The sequence below is a fragment of the Corvus kubaryi genome, unplaced genomic scaffold (assembly GCF_017639235.1).
Source record: "Corvus kubaryi isolate FWS band 111438036 unplaced genomic scaffold, C.kubaryi_AGA036_p1.0 37334, whole genome shotgun sequence".
Classification (NCBI taxonomy): Eukaryota; Metazoa; Chordata; class Aves; order Passeriformes; family Corvidae; genus Corvus; species Corvus kubaryi.
In genome coordinates this window covers 9,520,546-9,536,734 of record NW_024581108.1, presented here as the reverse complement: position 1 = coordinate 9,536,734, position 16,189 = coordinate 9,520,546, and the positions used below count along the sequence as shown (strand labels likewise).

At 36.5% G+C, this 16,189-nt stretch overlaps 2 protein-coding genes across 4 annotated transcripts in view; one reads left to right on the top strand and one right to left on the bottom strand.

Moving 5' to 3' along the window:
* Window positions 1-9,820, top strand: part of MTF2 (metal response element binding transcription factor 2) — a 31,720-nt gene extending 21,900 nt beyond the window's left edge. For 2 of the 3 annotated variants that reach the window (XM_042030197.1, XM_042030199.1), the window contains exon 15: window positions 561-5,130. In XM_042030197.1, coding sequence (XP_041886131.1) covers window positions 561-915 — 355 coding nt within the window. In that variant the 3' untranslated portion in view covers window positions 916-5,130. Of the gene's footprint in view, window positions 1-560; window positions 5,131-5,596 lie in introns of those variants that run through there. The other variant, XR_006016450.1, reaches the window with a different exon arrangement.
* On the bottom strand, window positions 7,302-16,104 carry TMED5 (transmembrane p24 trafficking protein 5). The gene is made up of 4 exons (XM_042030200.1): window positions 15,895-16,104; window positions 13,429-13,526; window positions 12,557-12,740; window positions 7,302-10,207 (listed from the first exon to the last, which is right to left on the bottom strand). The coding sequence occupies exons 1-4, from the start codon at window positions 16,087-16,089 to the stop codon at window positions 9,989-9,991; spliced, it is 696 nt and encodes a 231-aa protein (XP_041886134.1). The 5' UTR covers window positions 16,090-16,104; the 3' UTR covers window positions 7,302-9,988.
* Window positions 16,105-16,189: the final 85 nt, after the last annotated feature.

Here is a 16,189-nt window from a genome sequence, read left to right as displayed (position 1 = left end):
AGTTTTCTACTAGTGGTCACAGAAGAACTGATGTGTACTCTGAATTAATTTTAGCAGCTTTTGTTTTTGTAGGTTTGTGTATTCATGTTATAAAATACTAAGTATGCTGTGATTTTTTTACAGTCAATAGAGCATGGAAAAGTTTTGGCACAGTCTTTATAAATAAATTATTAACTACAGTCAATCTTCCGGCAAGTAAATTGTTACTTGAACTTTTCCCCCTCTCAAGTTCAGCAAATATAAATTTCTCTTGTATTGAGGTACATGGATTCTACTGTTTTGTCTCCCCTTTCTGGTTCATGCTATTAAGTGCTTTCACGAGTAATTTTTGTATGCATTAGTGATAATAATAGTCAGTTTTTAAAAAGCTCATGTTTAATTTAGAGTTCTGAAATTGTTACCTAAGTGCCATACTTACAGTTACCTATCTGTGGGCAATAAGTATTTTATGAGTGAAAAACAACAAAAATTATTGCATGAGTGGCATGGAAATAATTGATGATACAGCATACATTTTGAATTTCCTTGGAGTTAATGCTGTGGGTTTTTATTTTCAATAGTTTATCTGACTCGAGAAAAAGGACTCGTACAGGAAGAACTTGGCCTGCTGCAATACCACATTTGAGGAGGAGAGGCCGCTTTCCACGAAAAGCACTCCAGACTCAAAATTCAGAAATTGTAAAAGATGATGAGAGCAAGGAAGACTACCAGTATGATGAACTCAATACAGAGATACTTAACAACTTAGCAGATCAGGAGTTACAGCTCAATCATCTAAAGAACTCGATCACTAGTTACTTTGGTGCAGCAGGTAGAATAGCTTGTGGGGAAAAATACCGTGTGTTGGCTCGTCGGGTGACACTTGATGGAAAGGTGCAGTATCTTGTGGAGTGGGAAGGAGCAACTGCATCCTGACTGTAGGACTGAACATTATGTTCACTGCACTGTCATCTGTAAGTACAGTTCATAATGCAGAGCCACGAGAGAAATGGTCTTTAAATGTGTTTCTCAAAAAAAAACAAAAAACAAAACCAGTTTAGCCTTAACATGTAATTGTTATCATTACAACTCTTGTGATAAAGACTTATCTTTTTAAAATCTGATCTGAGACTTTAAATTTTTTTATCTGAACATTGTTAGATTGTTTTAGGTTGGGATATTTTGGGTTACAATTGCTTAAAAATGTGCATGGTGTTTAAAAAAAGATGACATTCTCTAGAGAACATTCCATGGATACAGTTATTGTGATTTAGAGAAAATATTATGTAGATAGCACAAATATTTGAAAAATCTTGGTTTGTTTTCTTACCCAAATGTTTGCAGAAATGTATTTCTATTTCAATACTTTCTAGATTTCATAAGTGCAGTGTATATAATGCCTACTGAAGACTGTAAAATACTGAAGTTTTCTTTCAAACAAAGTGTAAAAAAAAAAAAAAAAAAAAAAAGAAAAAATATATTGAGCCTGTAAATTGCTCTGTGACCAGACTTCATTGTCTTCTTAATATATTCTCTGTGTGTGTGTGTGTGCGCGTGTGTGCGTATATACAGAGGTGTATATGCACACACAGACCTGGGCGTGTATATAGATGTGTGATTGTGACCTATGCAATACAATTATGGGATCGGTCAGCTTCTGAGAATACATCCCATAATTCTTTTTTCAGGAATAGTTGCCAGTATTTACACAGCAGCATTTCTTCTCAGGCTTATTGGGTGCTGTTGCTTTTTATGTACTAAGGAAAAGTGTCCAACCAGTGCAGCATGTTCTGGCAATGGGTGCAGTCATTGATGTTTGTGTGCTCTACATTCCTTTATTTTCTGTTTGAATTAACCATTAAAAGATAATGCAGGATCTGAAGATTTTGAAATCAGTTCTCCTGGAAATAACAATTTGAAAGTTCTTGTGGCACTCTGATTGTAAATTTCATGTCCCAGTTATAAAGTATGTTGACAGGAGTTGTGCAGGATTTCTACATATCTGTAGAAACAGTCATATTTTGATAAGTGTAGTATGAACGAAGTGTATTATTGCAGAGGGTCAACAAATGTTGCCATTTGAAGTAACATTACTGATTTTATTACAACATTACCTCTTTTGTGTTTATAAAATGTACCAAGTTTTAAATTGATAAGATTATTTTACTTGTTAAAAAGAAGTCAAAAAGTCTCTTGCCAGTATTAGATGTTTTTTCTTTGTCTGCTACTTTTGAGGGGGTTTTAGCCAAAGAGTAAACAGAAGAATATTTTTACTTTGGTGGTTATTCACTGTACTGTATAAGGTTAGTTTTCTTACATGCTTACAGTTTGCCACCAAAATAAAATTTTGTAACATTAACAAGTGACAGAGTGGTTTAAAGTGTACTGCCTGAATTAGTACTTATTTATTCCATTACTTGGTTATTTGACTTTTTCTGCTCATCTTGAACATCTTGAAAAGGTGATCTTTTTTTTGTCACCTTATAGCCAAAGGAAGCAGAGAAAGCTTTTTATCCTGTGCTTGGCTTATGGCTGGCTGGGTTATATTAGCTTTATAAAAATGCTAATTACAAGCTCCCACTTCTGTTTACCTTCACTAAAATGTGTGGGTTTTTTCCTCACACCCTCAGCTATTAATTTAATGTTGCCTTGCCTATAGCTGCAATATTTTGATAACACAGCAACTTCATGTTAATTTTTGAATGTTTATATCTTGAGATAATGCAAAATGTAAAGCCTTTGTAACCTTACTCACACCATCTGTATTTGTCTTTATTGTTTCACTTTATCCAAGTCCTTTAATTCTAACTGAACACCAGCAGTATTTTTCATAAAGATTCATTTAATGATAAATATTGGAATGTACTTGGGGACTTTAGTGGGGGAGGTGTGGGGAGAAAATATTTGTCAAAGCTGTCCATAGACTTAACTATTGTGAATGTCATTTCATTTTATTATGGTGGTTGACTTAACTCTGATGTTCAGTTTGTATTTTTGGAATTGCTTTTTTCTTAGAATTAAAAGACCAACATTAAATGTGTGTATTTTTTGAGAGAGAAGAATGAGTTTTGATTCTGTACTCTTGTGAAGCACATATTTGGTGGCATCCTCTCATCTATCATTTCCCAGTCTCTAGCTTTCCTGTTCCTGTCCTGGAGACACTTGCCCTGCACATAGACACTAACTGGTGTTCCAGCTATGGTTGAGGGATGCTTTGTTACAAGGTGTCATGTACTGGAAAATGCTGCAATAGTGCTGCTGAAGATAGAGCTAGAGTAGTAATTAAAGCACACCTACAAATGCCTTTCTCATTTTATGTGAATTTCATTGTATGTAGTAGTAGTGGTGTGTCTCAAGGAAAAAGACAAATGTTGCTGTATGTAATGATTTCATTTTGGTATAACTCGATCATTGTATGTATGCATGTGTGTAAATATATGTAATTCAACTTTGTTGTGGTCACTGATTTAGAACCATTTCTCTGTGTATGATATTTAATATTTTTCCATTATGTTTTATTTGTATTACAGTAGTGTTTAGGTAGGAGAAGTCTCTTGTGACAGTTCTAAAAATATAGGTATCGCATGAACAAGACAGCAAAGAAATAATGGCACAATACTGGTCAGAATTGTAAAATAAGCATCATAGCAAACTATTTGTCAAATCATTGTTCTCAACAAAAACTTCAGCAGGAATTTTGAATAAAACTATGGTTTTTCTATGCATAACAGGCATTTTGAAAAATCTCTAAGCATGATACATGAAATGCAGGTCATTATTTTGATTTAACATGAAGACAAAAAAAGGCCTCAAAGGTGAAGAGGAGCACTTTATTGTCTAGGGAGAGGGGGCAAAGATAATTTAATAAACAGAAAAATGGTTTGTCTTTGGAACATCCTAAACATCCTACTAAAGTGATCTTTAGTGTTGTATTTTAAAAGGAAGTTGGTGAATTGGGATGGAACACTCCAAGGCTGACCATGGAGCAGTAGTCAGTGATAAGGATAAATTGGACAGAAGCATCAGTTCTGTGCACAGAGTGAAGAGGATGAGTCTTGCAAATGCTACACAGGTAATATGTTCAGGCATGTCTCTAGTTGCCTCATATCTGTCTGAATGAAAAATAACCCTCCAGTTAAGGGCATGCTGGGAGAAAATTACATTTTGTACAAATAGCAAAAAGGGTTTAGGATGCTGTCATTCTGTCAATGTTGAACTTAAACTGATGGCTAAACACCCATATGGAGGTGTCATATCTATTGATACCCAAGTTTAGTTAGAAAAACATATTAATGCATGGGTTAAACATGGGAGTTGTCAATGTTTTTAGAAAAGTTAGCTGTTGGGTATTTTTTTTATTTTTTTTGTAATTTGGATCATGTATAGGTGAGGTGTAATGAAGACATGGGAAAAGAGTCTCCTTTGGAGTCCCTGAAGGAAGTTGGAGGGGGGAAACAACTGTCTTTTAGCAAAGATAGTGCAGGACGATAGAAAGTAAAGCAAAAGACCACTATAAGCTGTGCACAGTCTGAGAATGAGCTTGAAATTTGATGCTTTTGCTGTCTTTCAGTTTTATCATTCAGCAACAATGAAACAAGATTTTTGTATTGTCTTAGTGTTTTAGTATTTTGCATTTTTGAATCCCTTAATGTTCTCAATTAGCTCATCTCTGCTATTTTTTAAATCAGATTTGTACATATTTCATCATTGAGATCCATATACTGTAATACCAGCAGTTACTCTGGTTCTCACTAGTGCCAAAATACTTGCTTGCAGATACTAATTTTTCAAATACAGCTGTAGTTCATACCATTCTTTTCATATAATCTTTCTTCTAATCTGTTTACTGATACTATTTCACCAGTATGTGTTTTTCTTTCACTTGATCTAATTTATGTTTCCAGCTTCTCAATTTGACAATATTCCATTTGCTTCCCATTGTTAGCTACTTAGTGTTTGGCACTGATTGACTTCCATGTGGTTTAGGTTTCCTAGTCTTCTGTTTATTTAATGTTCAATACAGTACCTTCCAATCCTGATATCTGCAGTTTTACTCTTTAACAAGCTCATTTACTTCAAAACCTGCTTTAAAGCAGCAAGCTAATTGATAGTTCTGTCTTGCTCTAAATAAAGTTTTTTCTGTAAGCACCATTTCCAAGTCCTTCATTTGTGCTTTGCCATTCTCTAATGAATATTCACAAAACTTGGGTATTGTTGCATTCACTTGTGTCAACATCTAGTGGGATAGTTACTGCTTTGCTATGTACATGTTTTTCTCATTCATGAGCATTACTTACGTTGCCTACTTTGTTATTTGGTTCCTCTAATTTGGTATTCATAACTTCACAAATTGGTTGCATGCTAGCAGAGACCCAAAAGCACTAAGGGTAAATTTCTAGAGATCGTCAAGAATAGTTGGAAATTGTGGGAAAGGGAATTAATGAACAACTGGAAAGGTTTTAACTCCATTAAATCCTTCAGCATAGAAGAAAAGGACTTTAATTAGATGTTTAATTTTGGGTCCCTTAGCATAAGGTTGAAATGTATAGATATATGCTTCTAGAACTTTTCTTTTGGCAACTCAGTGCCTTCCTTATGCACCTGTATTCCAATTTAGCAGGTAGCAGATGGAGAGCAAGGAAGGATGTTTTACTTCCAGAAACTTGGTAAGTACCAAGGGAAGAAAGGAGTTTGGCAACAGTATGGGTTCCAAGTCTCATTAACTGTTGTAAACTATAGCACTAGACAGCATGAGAGATGTAATTCAGATGCTTCTGGTGAAACTTCAGCAGTGTAGGTGTGCTTACTACTACTTCTGAGTTTTTTATCATTATCTTATTTTTTTCATTATTCTATTACTATTTTATTATCTTTACCTTTGATAAAAATCAGGTTATGTTATATGAATTGTTGGTTTTATACAAAATGGTATGTAGCTTTTGATTGCATTTTTAATTTCTGTAGTAATTTGTGTAAATTGTGTTTACTCACCTCTGTACCTCACTATTAATACAGCATTCCTCTTGCATGAATAGTGAATTTCTGTGAGGGAATACTGCTGGAGCCAGGGGGAGAGCATGGAAAAAGGAAAGGCTTAACTAAATAAGCCATTTCTGAGCAGTAACTAGGAGTTGTGTGTTTCCTGTCTACACCGCAAGTTGCTAAGTTCTCAAATGAAAGTGTCTCGAGGAGAATTGTTCTTTAAAACACAGGAACTGTTAGTTTTTAAAGACATCAGATATAGCTCAGGCTTTGTTTCAGGCTGTCTTAATTAAGTTCTGGGGCTAATGAGTCTTTAGAACAGATTGCCATATAAATTGAAAAAAAAAAAAATACTCCAGAAAGGGGGGAAAAAAAGTAATTAAGTAACTGCTGTGACTAATTGAGTAAAATTTTTAAAAATGTGGTCTTAACACTGTACCACATGGTCATGGACTGAGGATGCTGATGCAACCTGGCAAACAAGTGGAGTTAAACAAGGCCGTGCTGCACTGCTGAGCACGAGAAACATTGTGCCAATCTGAGGCACAAGGCTGTGCTGTGTTGTGTGTGCAAAGTGAAGGCAGAAGGTGTCATTTCTCATGGTGCACACTTGCAGAGATCAGGAAAAGAAACTTGCAGGTATTTCTCATGTCTGTGTCCAAAAATAGCTCTTGAGAGTTTTTACTGCTCATGTACTTTTCCAAGTCAAATCACTGTTCCTTCTACCACTAATTGCCCAATCTGACAATGTAACATTGGACCGTAATATTTTATGATCTATTTCACTGATTCAAAATGCAGCACAAAGGAAGTTCCCGTTTCAGTACTTGAACAATGTGGTTTGCAGACTTCCGGATAGGCCCCAGTGTCTCAGGAGTCTTACGAAATGGTAAACAAGCTTAGATTTGTCATGTGTGTTACTCAATTAACCTGAAAAAATGCTGCAATATTTTGAGCTTTATTGAGTATTATTTTATGAGTAATGCAAAACTATTACATGTGAATAACCAGGAGTAATTTATGAGATTCTTAATTGTGAGCTTGATACTGTGATACAATTTCCTGTTGATATTTGCTGCTGAAATAGACAGTTAAATATTTTCTCTTTAAACGACCAGAAGCTGGTGTCTTTCTGATCTGATGCCTGTGCAAATCGTAAATTATTTGCACTGATAAAGTTGATTTTGGGTTACAGTGAATAAGAACAAAATTTGAATACTGCATGAAGAAGAAATGAAAAAGCTGCATTACTAAAACCAAAATTCTTGTTAGCTTAGCATCCTTGATCTTTTGCATCATTCAGTGGTAGAGAATTCTTCATTATAAAATGAACACAAACACAGGTTTAAACTTGATTTATTGAAAATCTCAGTTTTGCATAATTATTCAACATCTGCAAGTCTTAAAACATTTAATTCTGAATAAAAAGTCCATTAAGAAAGAAAATGTAATTTATATTCTCCTTTGTAAATTTTATACAGTCAAAAGCAACCTACTCTTCAAAATCCAAATACAATGTTATTTAACTGTAAGTTTGAATGCCAAATCCTTCACCGATCATAAACATATTCCAGCTGCCAAAGTCAATGAACCTTTCTAGTTATTCCCTCTTTCATTTTCTAGTGGACCTTGAATGATGAGAAAATAATAGTCAGAGCTCTTAGTTGCAAAACAATAATTTCTTCCAGATGAACTCTGGTGCCAGTTGTTGCATTTTCCTTCTACCAGCGATTGCTATTTATAATGGGAGACACCGAACTGCAGCAGTCCTGTGTCTTTGATCAGAGCAGGCTGCAGTCAGTAGCAGGTTAAACTGAGACACCAAATGGTTTGCCCCTGATGTATAACTACTGTCAGAGAGGCACAGCAGAGCAGCTTGGGAACTCAATCCCTTAAGGTGCCCTTGGAAAACTTGGCAGAGCTTATCTGTTGGAGTTGTAAGGTGAAATGAATCTAGTAGCTTGGAAAGCAGAGGTAGATATTTTAGTCACAGCTTCCCAGAGCTGGTTCAGCATTTTGCAGAGGGTGATGCAAGCAAAGATAACAATGTGGTATAGTGCTACTGGGAGATAGACAGGGAAATGGCAGGAAAACATTATTTGCTACTCTAGCTGAAACAATTATTTTTTCCTAGACATATTTCTGGGGTAAGAACAAAGCTTTCTACTTCCAGGCAGTTTAGAACAGAAAGCATCATATGGAAGTAAGATACACAAAACCTTAAAGGGTTACAGTCTTATTCTGGACACAGCTTTGCAGAAAGATGAAGTAGCTCAACAGCCTTTGGAGCCCTCTATAACAAGTTCTGTAATAATAATAATAATACTCTTGCTTATAAAAACTATTTAGAAATATTATTGCTAGGTCCTCTTGTCTGAAGTTGAAACTGAAGTGCTGTTTCTATGTTCTGTAGCCCTTGCTAGCATCTGCTTCATTTGAACAACGTATTTCTTCAATGCACCTATTGACCCTGTTTTTATTCATAAAACAGTATTTAATCACAAGGTCTCAAAGTTGCAACTCTGCCATTCATACAGATGACCCCACAACAGGCACAATACTACTACATATACTTTTTTTAAAACACTTATTTAGAAGTGCTTTTAATAAAGTTTTTAAAAAACTCTTAGAATGAAATGTGTAGCTAACACATTTATACAAGAAATTGCAATGACTTGGCACATTGTGAAAATTACTTTGAACTACTAAAAAAAAGTTAACTCTCATGTACCAGGGGTTTTGGCAAAAACTTTATACCCTCACTACACTGTTAAAAGCCACCTCATCCAGATATTATAAATTTCTGATTTGATACTAGCTTTGCCTTAGTTAAGCGATACTACATATTCAGTTGATCATAAAACTCGAAGCCTGTACTTACTGCTCCTGTGATTTGTGCCTTAGTCATATGAACAGCTAGGTACAGAAACACTGGTTATATGAAGAGAGTGTACTTACACAGCTGAAAGACTTGTGAAGGTGAGCAAAAATGGAAAGCTTAGGTGAACAGCTTTGGTTTTACATGGCTGTGTAAGTCACCTGATTGTTACATTAGTCATAATTGTAATAAAAATAAAGTGGAAAATAAGAGGGATTTTGAGACTACAGCAATCAGTGTTTTGGTATACCATGACAACCCCTGCCTTTATTAAAAGGAAAAAACATGAGAAATTAATTTTTAAAAAAATTAGCTATTACATGAGGTAAGAGTAACTAAGAATTTGCACATCATACTTCCAAGTGTGTCTGTATTTGTTTGTATACCATGTAGTCACTTGTCTCATGTAACAGCCAAAAAGGAAAATAGGATCATGCAACTACAGGACAGAAAGATTTATGAACTGGAATTGTACCTATTTTTTCCAATTGTTTTTCAAGACTGACTCAATTTCACATTGATGGTGCTTTTTTTAAAGTGCTGATATTAGTCATCTGTTATAAAAGGAGATCTCATGTTCTTACATAGTTAGCCCAGTGTTTCTCCATGATGCCAAAGAACAGAAACAAAGGATTTTTAAAAACATATAGCTTTGAAGAAAAATGACAGTAACTACCAATCCTGTAAACTTAGGCACATATGTAAATTCATTCAGTATTTAACAGCAACTAAACCAATGTCTGTTACTACTTAAACTTTTATGTGAAAATTAAAAAAAATGACAGTTATATTAACATTACTTTGCATATGCACCAAGTGTGCTATGCATAAGGTAGGCATTAACAATCATTAACAAATCCTACAAGTACAAAAAAATAGTAGCATTTGGAAAAATGGGAGAGCTTGGGAGGATGCATTATCTTTTTGTTTTAAAAAAAACAACAAACCACCACAAAAAACAAAAACCCCAAACACAAACAAGACCAGCACCATCACATCCAAAAAGCCCAATGTGAATTGAAAACCTGATTTTTACTGTCTGTTCAATAGAATCTGAAAGGTCTTTATTTTCTTTACCGTAGTTTATTGCTCCCCTCCTCCCCCAGACCTGTTATATTGTTACGATCATAATACGAACATTAACGAATATTAAGTTCTACTTTTCCTCTTATCTTCAAAGAGACTTTTCAACATGTAAACCTGAACAGCTGATACCACCACCATTACTCCCAAGTTGACCATGGACCAGAAATTCACTCTGTCGAAGTTGCTTTCTTGTATGTTTCGGTCACGAGCCTCAAATGCTCTGAGCAGGGTCTGAATTTGGACACTTTTGCTTAATCTGGCTTTGACACTGTTGATGGATTCCTGGTAAGTAACAAAAGAGTATTTTTAGAAAAAAAAAGAACGCCTGAATTAAGTGGATAGCTTGCAGCACATACAAAATTATTAACACTGTATTACCACCTGTAATTTAATTTCTTAACAAGTGAAGAGTTAATTTCATTTTAAAATGTACACCTCATCAGTTTTCATTAATTTGTCTAGCCTGTTTATTGTGTGTCACCTGAAAAGACTTAATTTATGTAACATTAGTATTCTCTAGTAATTTTGGTTTTTCTCTTTTATACGTAGGGAGGTAAGAGAGAAATCAAACCTATCTGGACAAATAAAAAGCAGTGAATACTGCAGAACTAGTCTCAAACCAAATTATGTAGTAGCAAGCAAATGTAAAGTTTTTTCTGCCACATAATAAAATTAAGGAGCTTTTTAATGCAAATTACCATCAGGCCTGTATCTGTAGCAAAAGAAAAGTACAATAATGTTACATTCTTGTCTGCTTCTACTGTAGTGGCCATAAACTACTGCTTCAACCTTGATACAAAAGCAGAGTTTAGACAATAAATTTTGAATAGGACAAGCGGAGGTCCTACAAAGGACATAAAGTGTTACCCTTGGAACTAGAGGAAGTACATGAACACTCCAGTCATGATGATGGCAGCTCAAGATCTGCACCTTATTCTGCACTAAGTAAACACCTGACCCTGTGATCTCTTGAAGTTTCATCCACCACATAATAGATACTAACAACATAAAAGCTGTTCTCATGAAGTGCTGAATTATGTTCCTGATATAATTATGGATCCTAAAGTAACTTTGAGAAGAGTAACATTTGCAGCAAGAAGAGGCTAAGAATTAAAAAAAAAAACCAAAACCATACGGTTAAACCCAGCAGTAACATTTTCTCTGTTTCGTATTTAACAAAAATATTTCAAAATAGCTATTTTGGGGAGCCAAATAATTTTATGATGATAAAGTTCATTGTTACACAATAAGGAACATCAACATGACACAAAAGCTTTAAAAATAAGACACAATTCCCTATTTTCAACAGAAAAGGTGTTTTCATTAAGGAATTAAACTACTAAGTGTTTATGTTAGTCCTCATAGAGCTTGCAGGGAAAGTAATACTTGGCTAAGTAAACAATGGGATTAAATACTAATGTTAACTTTACAAAAACAACCTACTTTATAAGATTTTCAAGGCTCTCAAAGAGAAGTTCTGCATTTCTTTTTCTTTTGGAAGAGATACCAGTATGTAAACAAGTGTCTATCAAATCCATTCAAGTATTTTTTGTGGTTAGTGTGAGAGGGATTTTCTTCACAACTCCACATATAAACTTCACTTTTTTTTTAAAGTGTCTTGATTGACATTTTTAAAGATCTGGTCAGCTTTTCAGATTCTGTATTTGATTTTATTATTATTTAAATGTGTATCATACACCTTCAAAAGATTTTAAACATTATTTTGTTATTTAAAAATCTGCATTGTGTTTATGGCAATAAATAATACACTGTAATTTTCTACATGATGTATTCAGTGTGTGCAGATGTTGGGATTTTGAGTTGGTTTTTTTTTAAGATACCTATTGTCTGTAGCTATGATCAAACAAACAATAGCTCACCGCATCCTACCAAGCAGTAAGAACAGTGGTACTGGAGAACCAAACAATCCTTTGCTTCTAGAGTAATCTCAATATTGAATGATCATAAAGAGAGTAAGAGCTTTGACTCAGCAGTAGTCTGAATCCTACATCAAGTAGGGTCAGAATACAGTTTAAGTAAACATAACCTCTCATACAATGTCTGCAAAGATGAACCTGTAGTTTATGCAAATTAACTTTCATTCTGTTTATTAGTTTGAAAAGGTGTAATAAAATTTGGGGGCAAAAAACCTAATAGAGTATTGTCTAATTTACTGAAGATAGAAACAGCAATCCATACTTCTGCAAAGATGCGATAAAGAGACTAACACAGTGTACCTTATTTTTAAATGTTGATAAAAATTATGCAGTAATTCCAACTACATCATTGGGACTAAGCAATACTTTAATGGTCAAAGTATTAATTTCATTGCTGCTAGGGAAGAATGTCCCATTTTAGCAGTAGGAAGAAAAGAAGCTGAATTGGAAAGCAAGTGACTGAGAGCTAGCCAGTTTCTTCTTGCTGATGAAGGGCCTATTCTGAAAAGATCTTCAAGTTTCTTTGTGTAAACAAGAGATCCATGGTGCTAGACTTCCTGTATTAGTAAAAGCAATATATGGAACTGGAATACATTCCAGGATGATGCACCAGACAGAGGCAGAATGGCTACATGACGCTGAGTTTTTTTCCAAATGCTCTTACAATGAAGAGAATTAAAGATAAAATACTAACCAGAATATCTTCCAATTTCATGTCTAGGAGATCTGTGCCTGTAACGTACTTCTTCCAGTCTTCCTCATCTTGTCCATCTTCTCCCATATTGTCCAGGATCAATTCAAAGAAAATTACCTTTTCAGAAATGGTACTGAATGTGTTGTCAAAGCAGAACATGTAATCTCCATCTTCTGTTTCCACCCTGTGTAATTAAGCAAAATGTGATTAACTACACTTTCCGTGCTGGTTCTCAAAAAGTCAGTTTTTGTACACCTCTGTCTTAAAGACTGACAATCATGCACTTAGAAATAACCAGGTCTTCTTTTTGTATAAAAATAAGAACTCTAAAGACACCTTACAGATTACACAGTCGCAACAAAACAATCCCACTGACTCTCAAGGCTCAAAATGATGAAGACAGCAGCTTGCTTTCATTTCTTTTCAGGGATTTTGAATCATTGTTAATTATTACCAAAAAATACACAGTAAGTGTAATTCTTATATTGTATAGTAAAATTGCAGCAAATATTACATGTTTTGACAAAAGGACTGGAAAAATAGGGGACTTTTTAGCTTGTTATTTGTATGAATGAAATGATCTTTGGTACTAGATATGGAGACCTTTTTCAACTGCATAATAATTATTTTTATCCATTGAACATTAACATCTATCATTAAAACAAAAGTACCCTTCACTTCATGGTACAATCCATGTAAAAAGCATTCAGCATCTATAAAAAGAAAATTGTTGTTCTCAAACTGTCCTATTAGAAAGTCTTTTGTAATACTAAGGAATAAAAAGTACTCAACCTTCATTTTAGTTGTATTTGCCAAAGAAACCAGAAAAGTTCTTTATGTAACACTTCTGAGTTTGAAGATTTTAAACTTACGTATGAACTCCATCTGATTTTCTTTCATCAAAAACTAGAGTTTCACCTTTCGGGGACAGCAGATGAAAATCAACATCTAATCCTGCTCCATCCAGAACCTGTGAAACAAACAAAAATAACCAACCTCCGACCAGTGGAATTCCTGTTTGCACTGCTGACAGAAACATTTTTAGGGAAGGCAAACGTTTGTAGGTAAGGGAACAGACAAATAAGGAATCTGAAAGAATAATCTGTCTGGATGAGCCAACACCAAGTTAACTGGAAACAGATTAAAACACGGCTCGACCTAAAAGCATTTTAGCAATTTCGGAATCTTAAACTAAATGTGATCTAAACCTGCAAGGCTGGGCTTTTATTGAACCTTTCCCTAATTACTTTTAAGAATGCATGCAGTTTTATCAACAGGCAGGGTTAAACAACCTGTAAAAATACCAACAACAGATGTCTAAATCTAGCACTTCTATGGCAGATGTCATTGACTGGTAAGTACCTGCACTACTCCCATTTCAGTGGCAGAAATGTTTTAACAAGTCACTTTCCTGTACATACGTGTTACACATACGAACATTATGTGCTGTCACCCCTAAGACATCTTTGTTGGGTGAATTAACAGTGTTGAAAACTGGACCAAACCTCTTACGCCGATCAAAGCTGTACCACAAGTCCTTCCCACCTTTTGATACACATTTAAGGTCTGAATTCTGCCAGGGCATTCTCTTTTCCCAAAGGTAGGAGGAATTGAAGGCATTTAGCTTCTTAAGTTCTCAGGGAGTGTCTACAGCATTACAAAAGGTGTGTTGCTTTAACTGTATAACACAGCTACAGTTGTATCACCACACCTACTGTGTTGTAGAAATTCTTTATAGGGAAGGTAGTAACTGCATAAGGGGGTGGAGAGGGATCATTTTTATGACATTACTTAAGTCCATGCTAGGGGAATTTTTTGTTTGCTTGTTTTCCAGTCAGCTTTTTCAGTACAACAGTCTGCTCCTGCTGAAATGGAGGGCAAAGTTTACACTGGCTCAAACTGACACTGAAGACTTACAAAAATAAAAAAAAATGGATAAAGGACAAGGAAAATTACTAGCTAACAGCTGATCAAATTAAAAACCATATATAGTGATGTATCTTTAGGGGTATGCTCCAGTCTAAACACCCAGAAAAGAACCTTTATATTTGCATAGTGTTTACCTTATTTCTTTGGAGAGTGACCTGCATCCTATGTTAAATACTCCTATGCCTTAGCCACTAACATAATTAAGTACAAAATAAATCTATTTGCAATAATATACAGAGCTCCTTTTCTACACATTGAAATAGAAAGATGAATCATTACTGTTAACAGTAGTGCTAAGAAATTTATGCCTGAGTAGAAATAAGTTACGTCTATAATGTTATACACATTAGCCCTTTCTAAAATAATGTCTTTATTTAGCTTATGATCAAACTAAAATCCTATTCTGTGCAAAATAAACTTCTGTTTGGCTTAGACAGGCCTCTGAACAAAGCTTCAACACCTCTGTCTTTCATTCTTGTTCAGTTCTGCATGTAACAGTATTAGAAATAATCAGGAATTTCAGCTTTATCTTTCCATTGAGAAACAGAAGGGAAAAACAGATGGAGGGAAAGAGAGACAGATCGTGGTCAGCCTAGAGGCACAGTAGTAGTAGGGTGGGAAAATATTCAGTGCAGCTTCCCTCACTGTACCTATTTTACTGTAGAAAAAGTTTTTGTTTTAAGGAGGAAAAAAAAAAGTCTGAGATCGAAACCTATCCCAGACATCTCTGGGAAACTCGACTCTTCCCAAGAAGGACATTGAAATCTTAATGATAGTCTGTTAAATTCGGCTGTTTCTGTAAAACTTTCATCATTGAGGTAAAAGGTGTTTAATATCAGCACGAAGATAGGCAAGTACGGGCTCTGTGCATCAGCACAACGTTCCTTACGCTTTAGAGCTACAACACAAGGTCACAACCGTGAACTTTCTACATTCAGCCCTTTTAAAGGATGGCGACTTGAGCTCTTCTAAAGCAGAAACAAAGAAGTGTCCCCAAACCACCAAAGAACGTATTAGAATAATTAAATAGGCAGGTAAGTTAATTTTTAACTCCCGAAGGCAGAACTTCTAAGACTGCACAATTCCAGCGTGGCTTTGCGGGCGCTGCCGAGGCCGGCAGAGTCCCGGGCAGGGCTGGGCTGCCCGCGCCCGGGTGAGGCCGGTGGAGCCCCGCGGCCGCTGCTCGGGGCAGGGCACCGCATCCCTCGGCAGTCACTGCCCCTCAGGGCCGAGGCTGCGGCCCCAGCAAGGCAGGACCGAGCTGCCGGCATCAGGGCCTGGTGGAGCCGCTGTACAGGGGGACGGGCAGACGGCCCGGAGACGGCAGCGCCGCCGTTACGACGGGATGCGGGACCGCAGCTCCCCTCGGGACACCCCGCGGGGAGACGCGCCCTCCCGCCCTGCCCGACCTGGTACTCGAGCTCCAGCGAGGCCTCCTTGCGCATGGGCTGGTAGAAGCACTCCTTGCGGCCGGCGGGCAGCGTGAACGTGAAGTCGCTGTCCAGGGAAGGGCTGAACTCGGCGGCGCCGGGCGGCGGCGGCAGCAGCAGCAGCAGCAGCAGCGCGAGGCACCCGAGCGGCACCAGCAGCAGCCGCGGCCCCATCGCGGCAGCGCCTCGCAGCGCGGAGCCCCGGCGCGCGCAGGCACCGAGGGGCGGGCGCGCCCCGGGAGGGGCGGGGCCGGGATCCCCCCGCCGCACCAAT

Coding starts and splice junctions, on each gene's coding strand:
- TMED5 (XM_042030200.1), bottom strand. CDS start 16,089: ATGGGGCCGCGGCTGCTGCTGGTGCCGCTCGGGTGCCTCGCGCTGCTG. Junction 12,741..13,428: donor AAATCAGATGGAGTTCATAC/GTAAGTTTAAAA, acceptor TTAATTACACAG/GGTGGAAACAGAAGATGGAG. Junction 10,208..12,556: donor TGAAATTGGAAGATATTCTG/GTTAGTATTTTA, acceptor GTTACTTACCAG/GAATCCATCAACAGTGTCAA.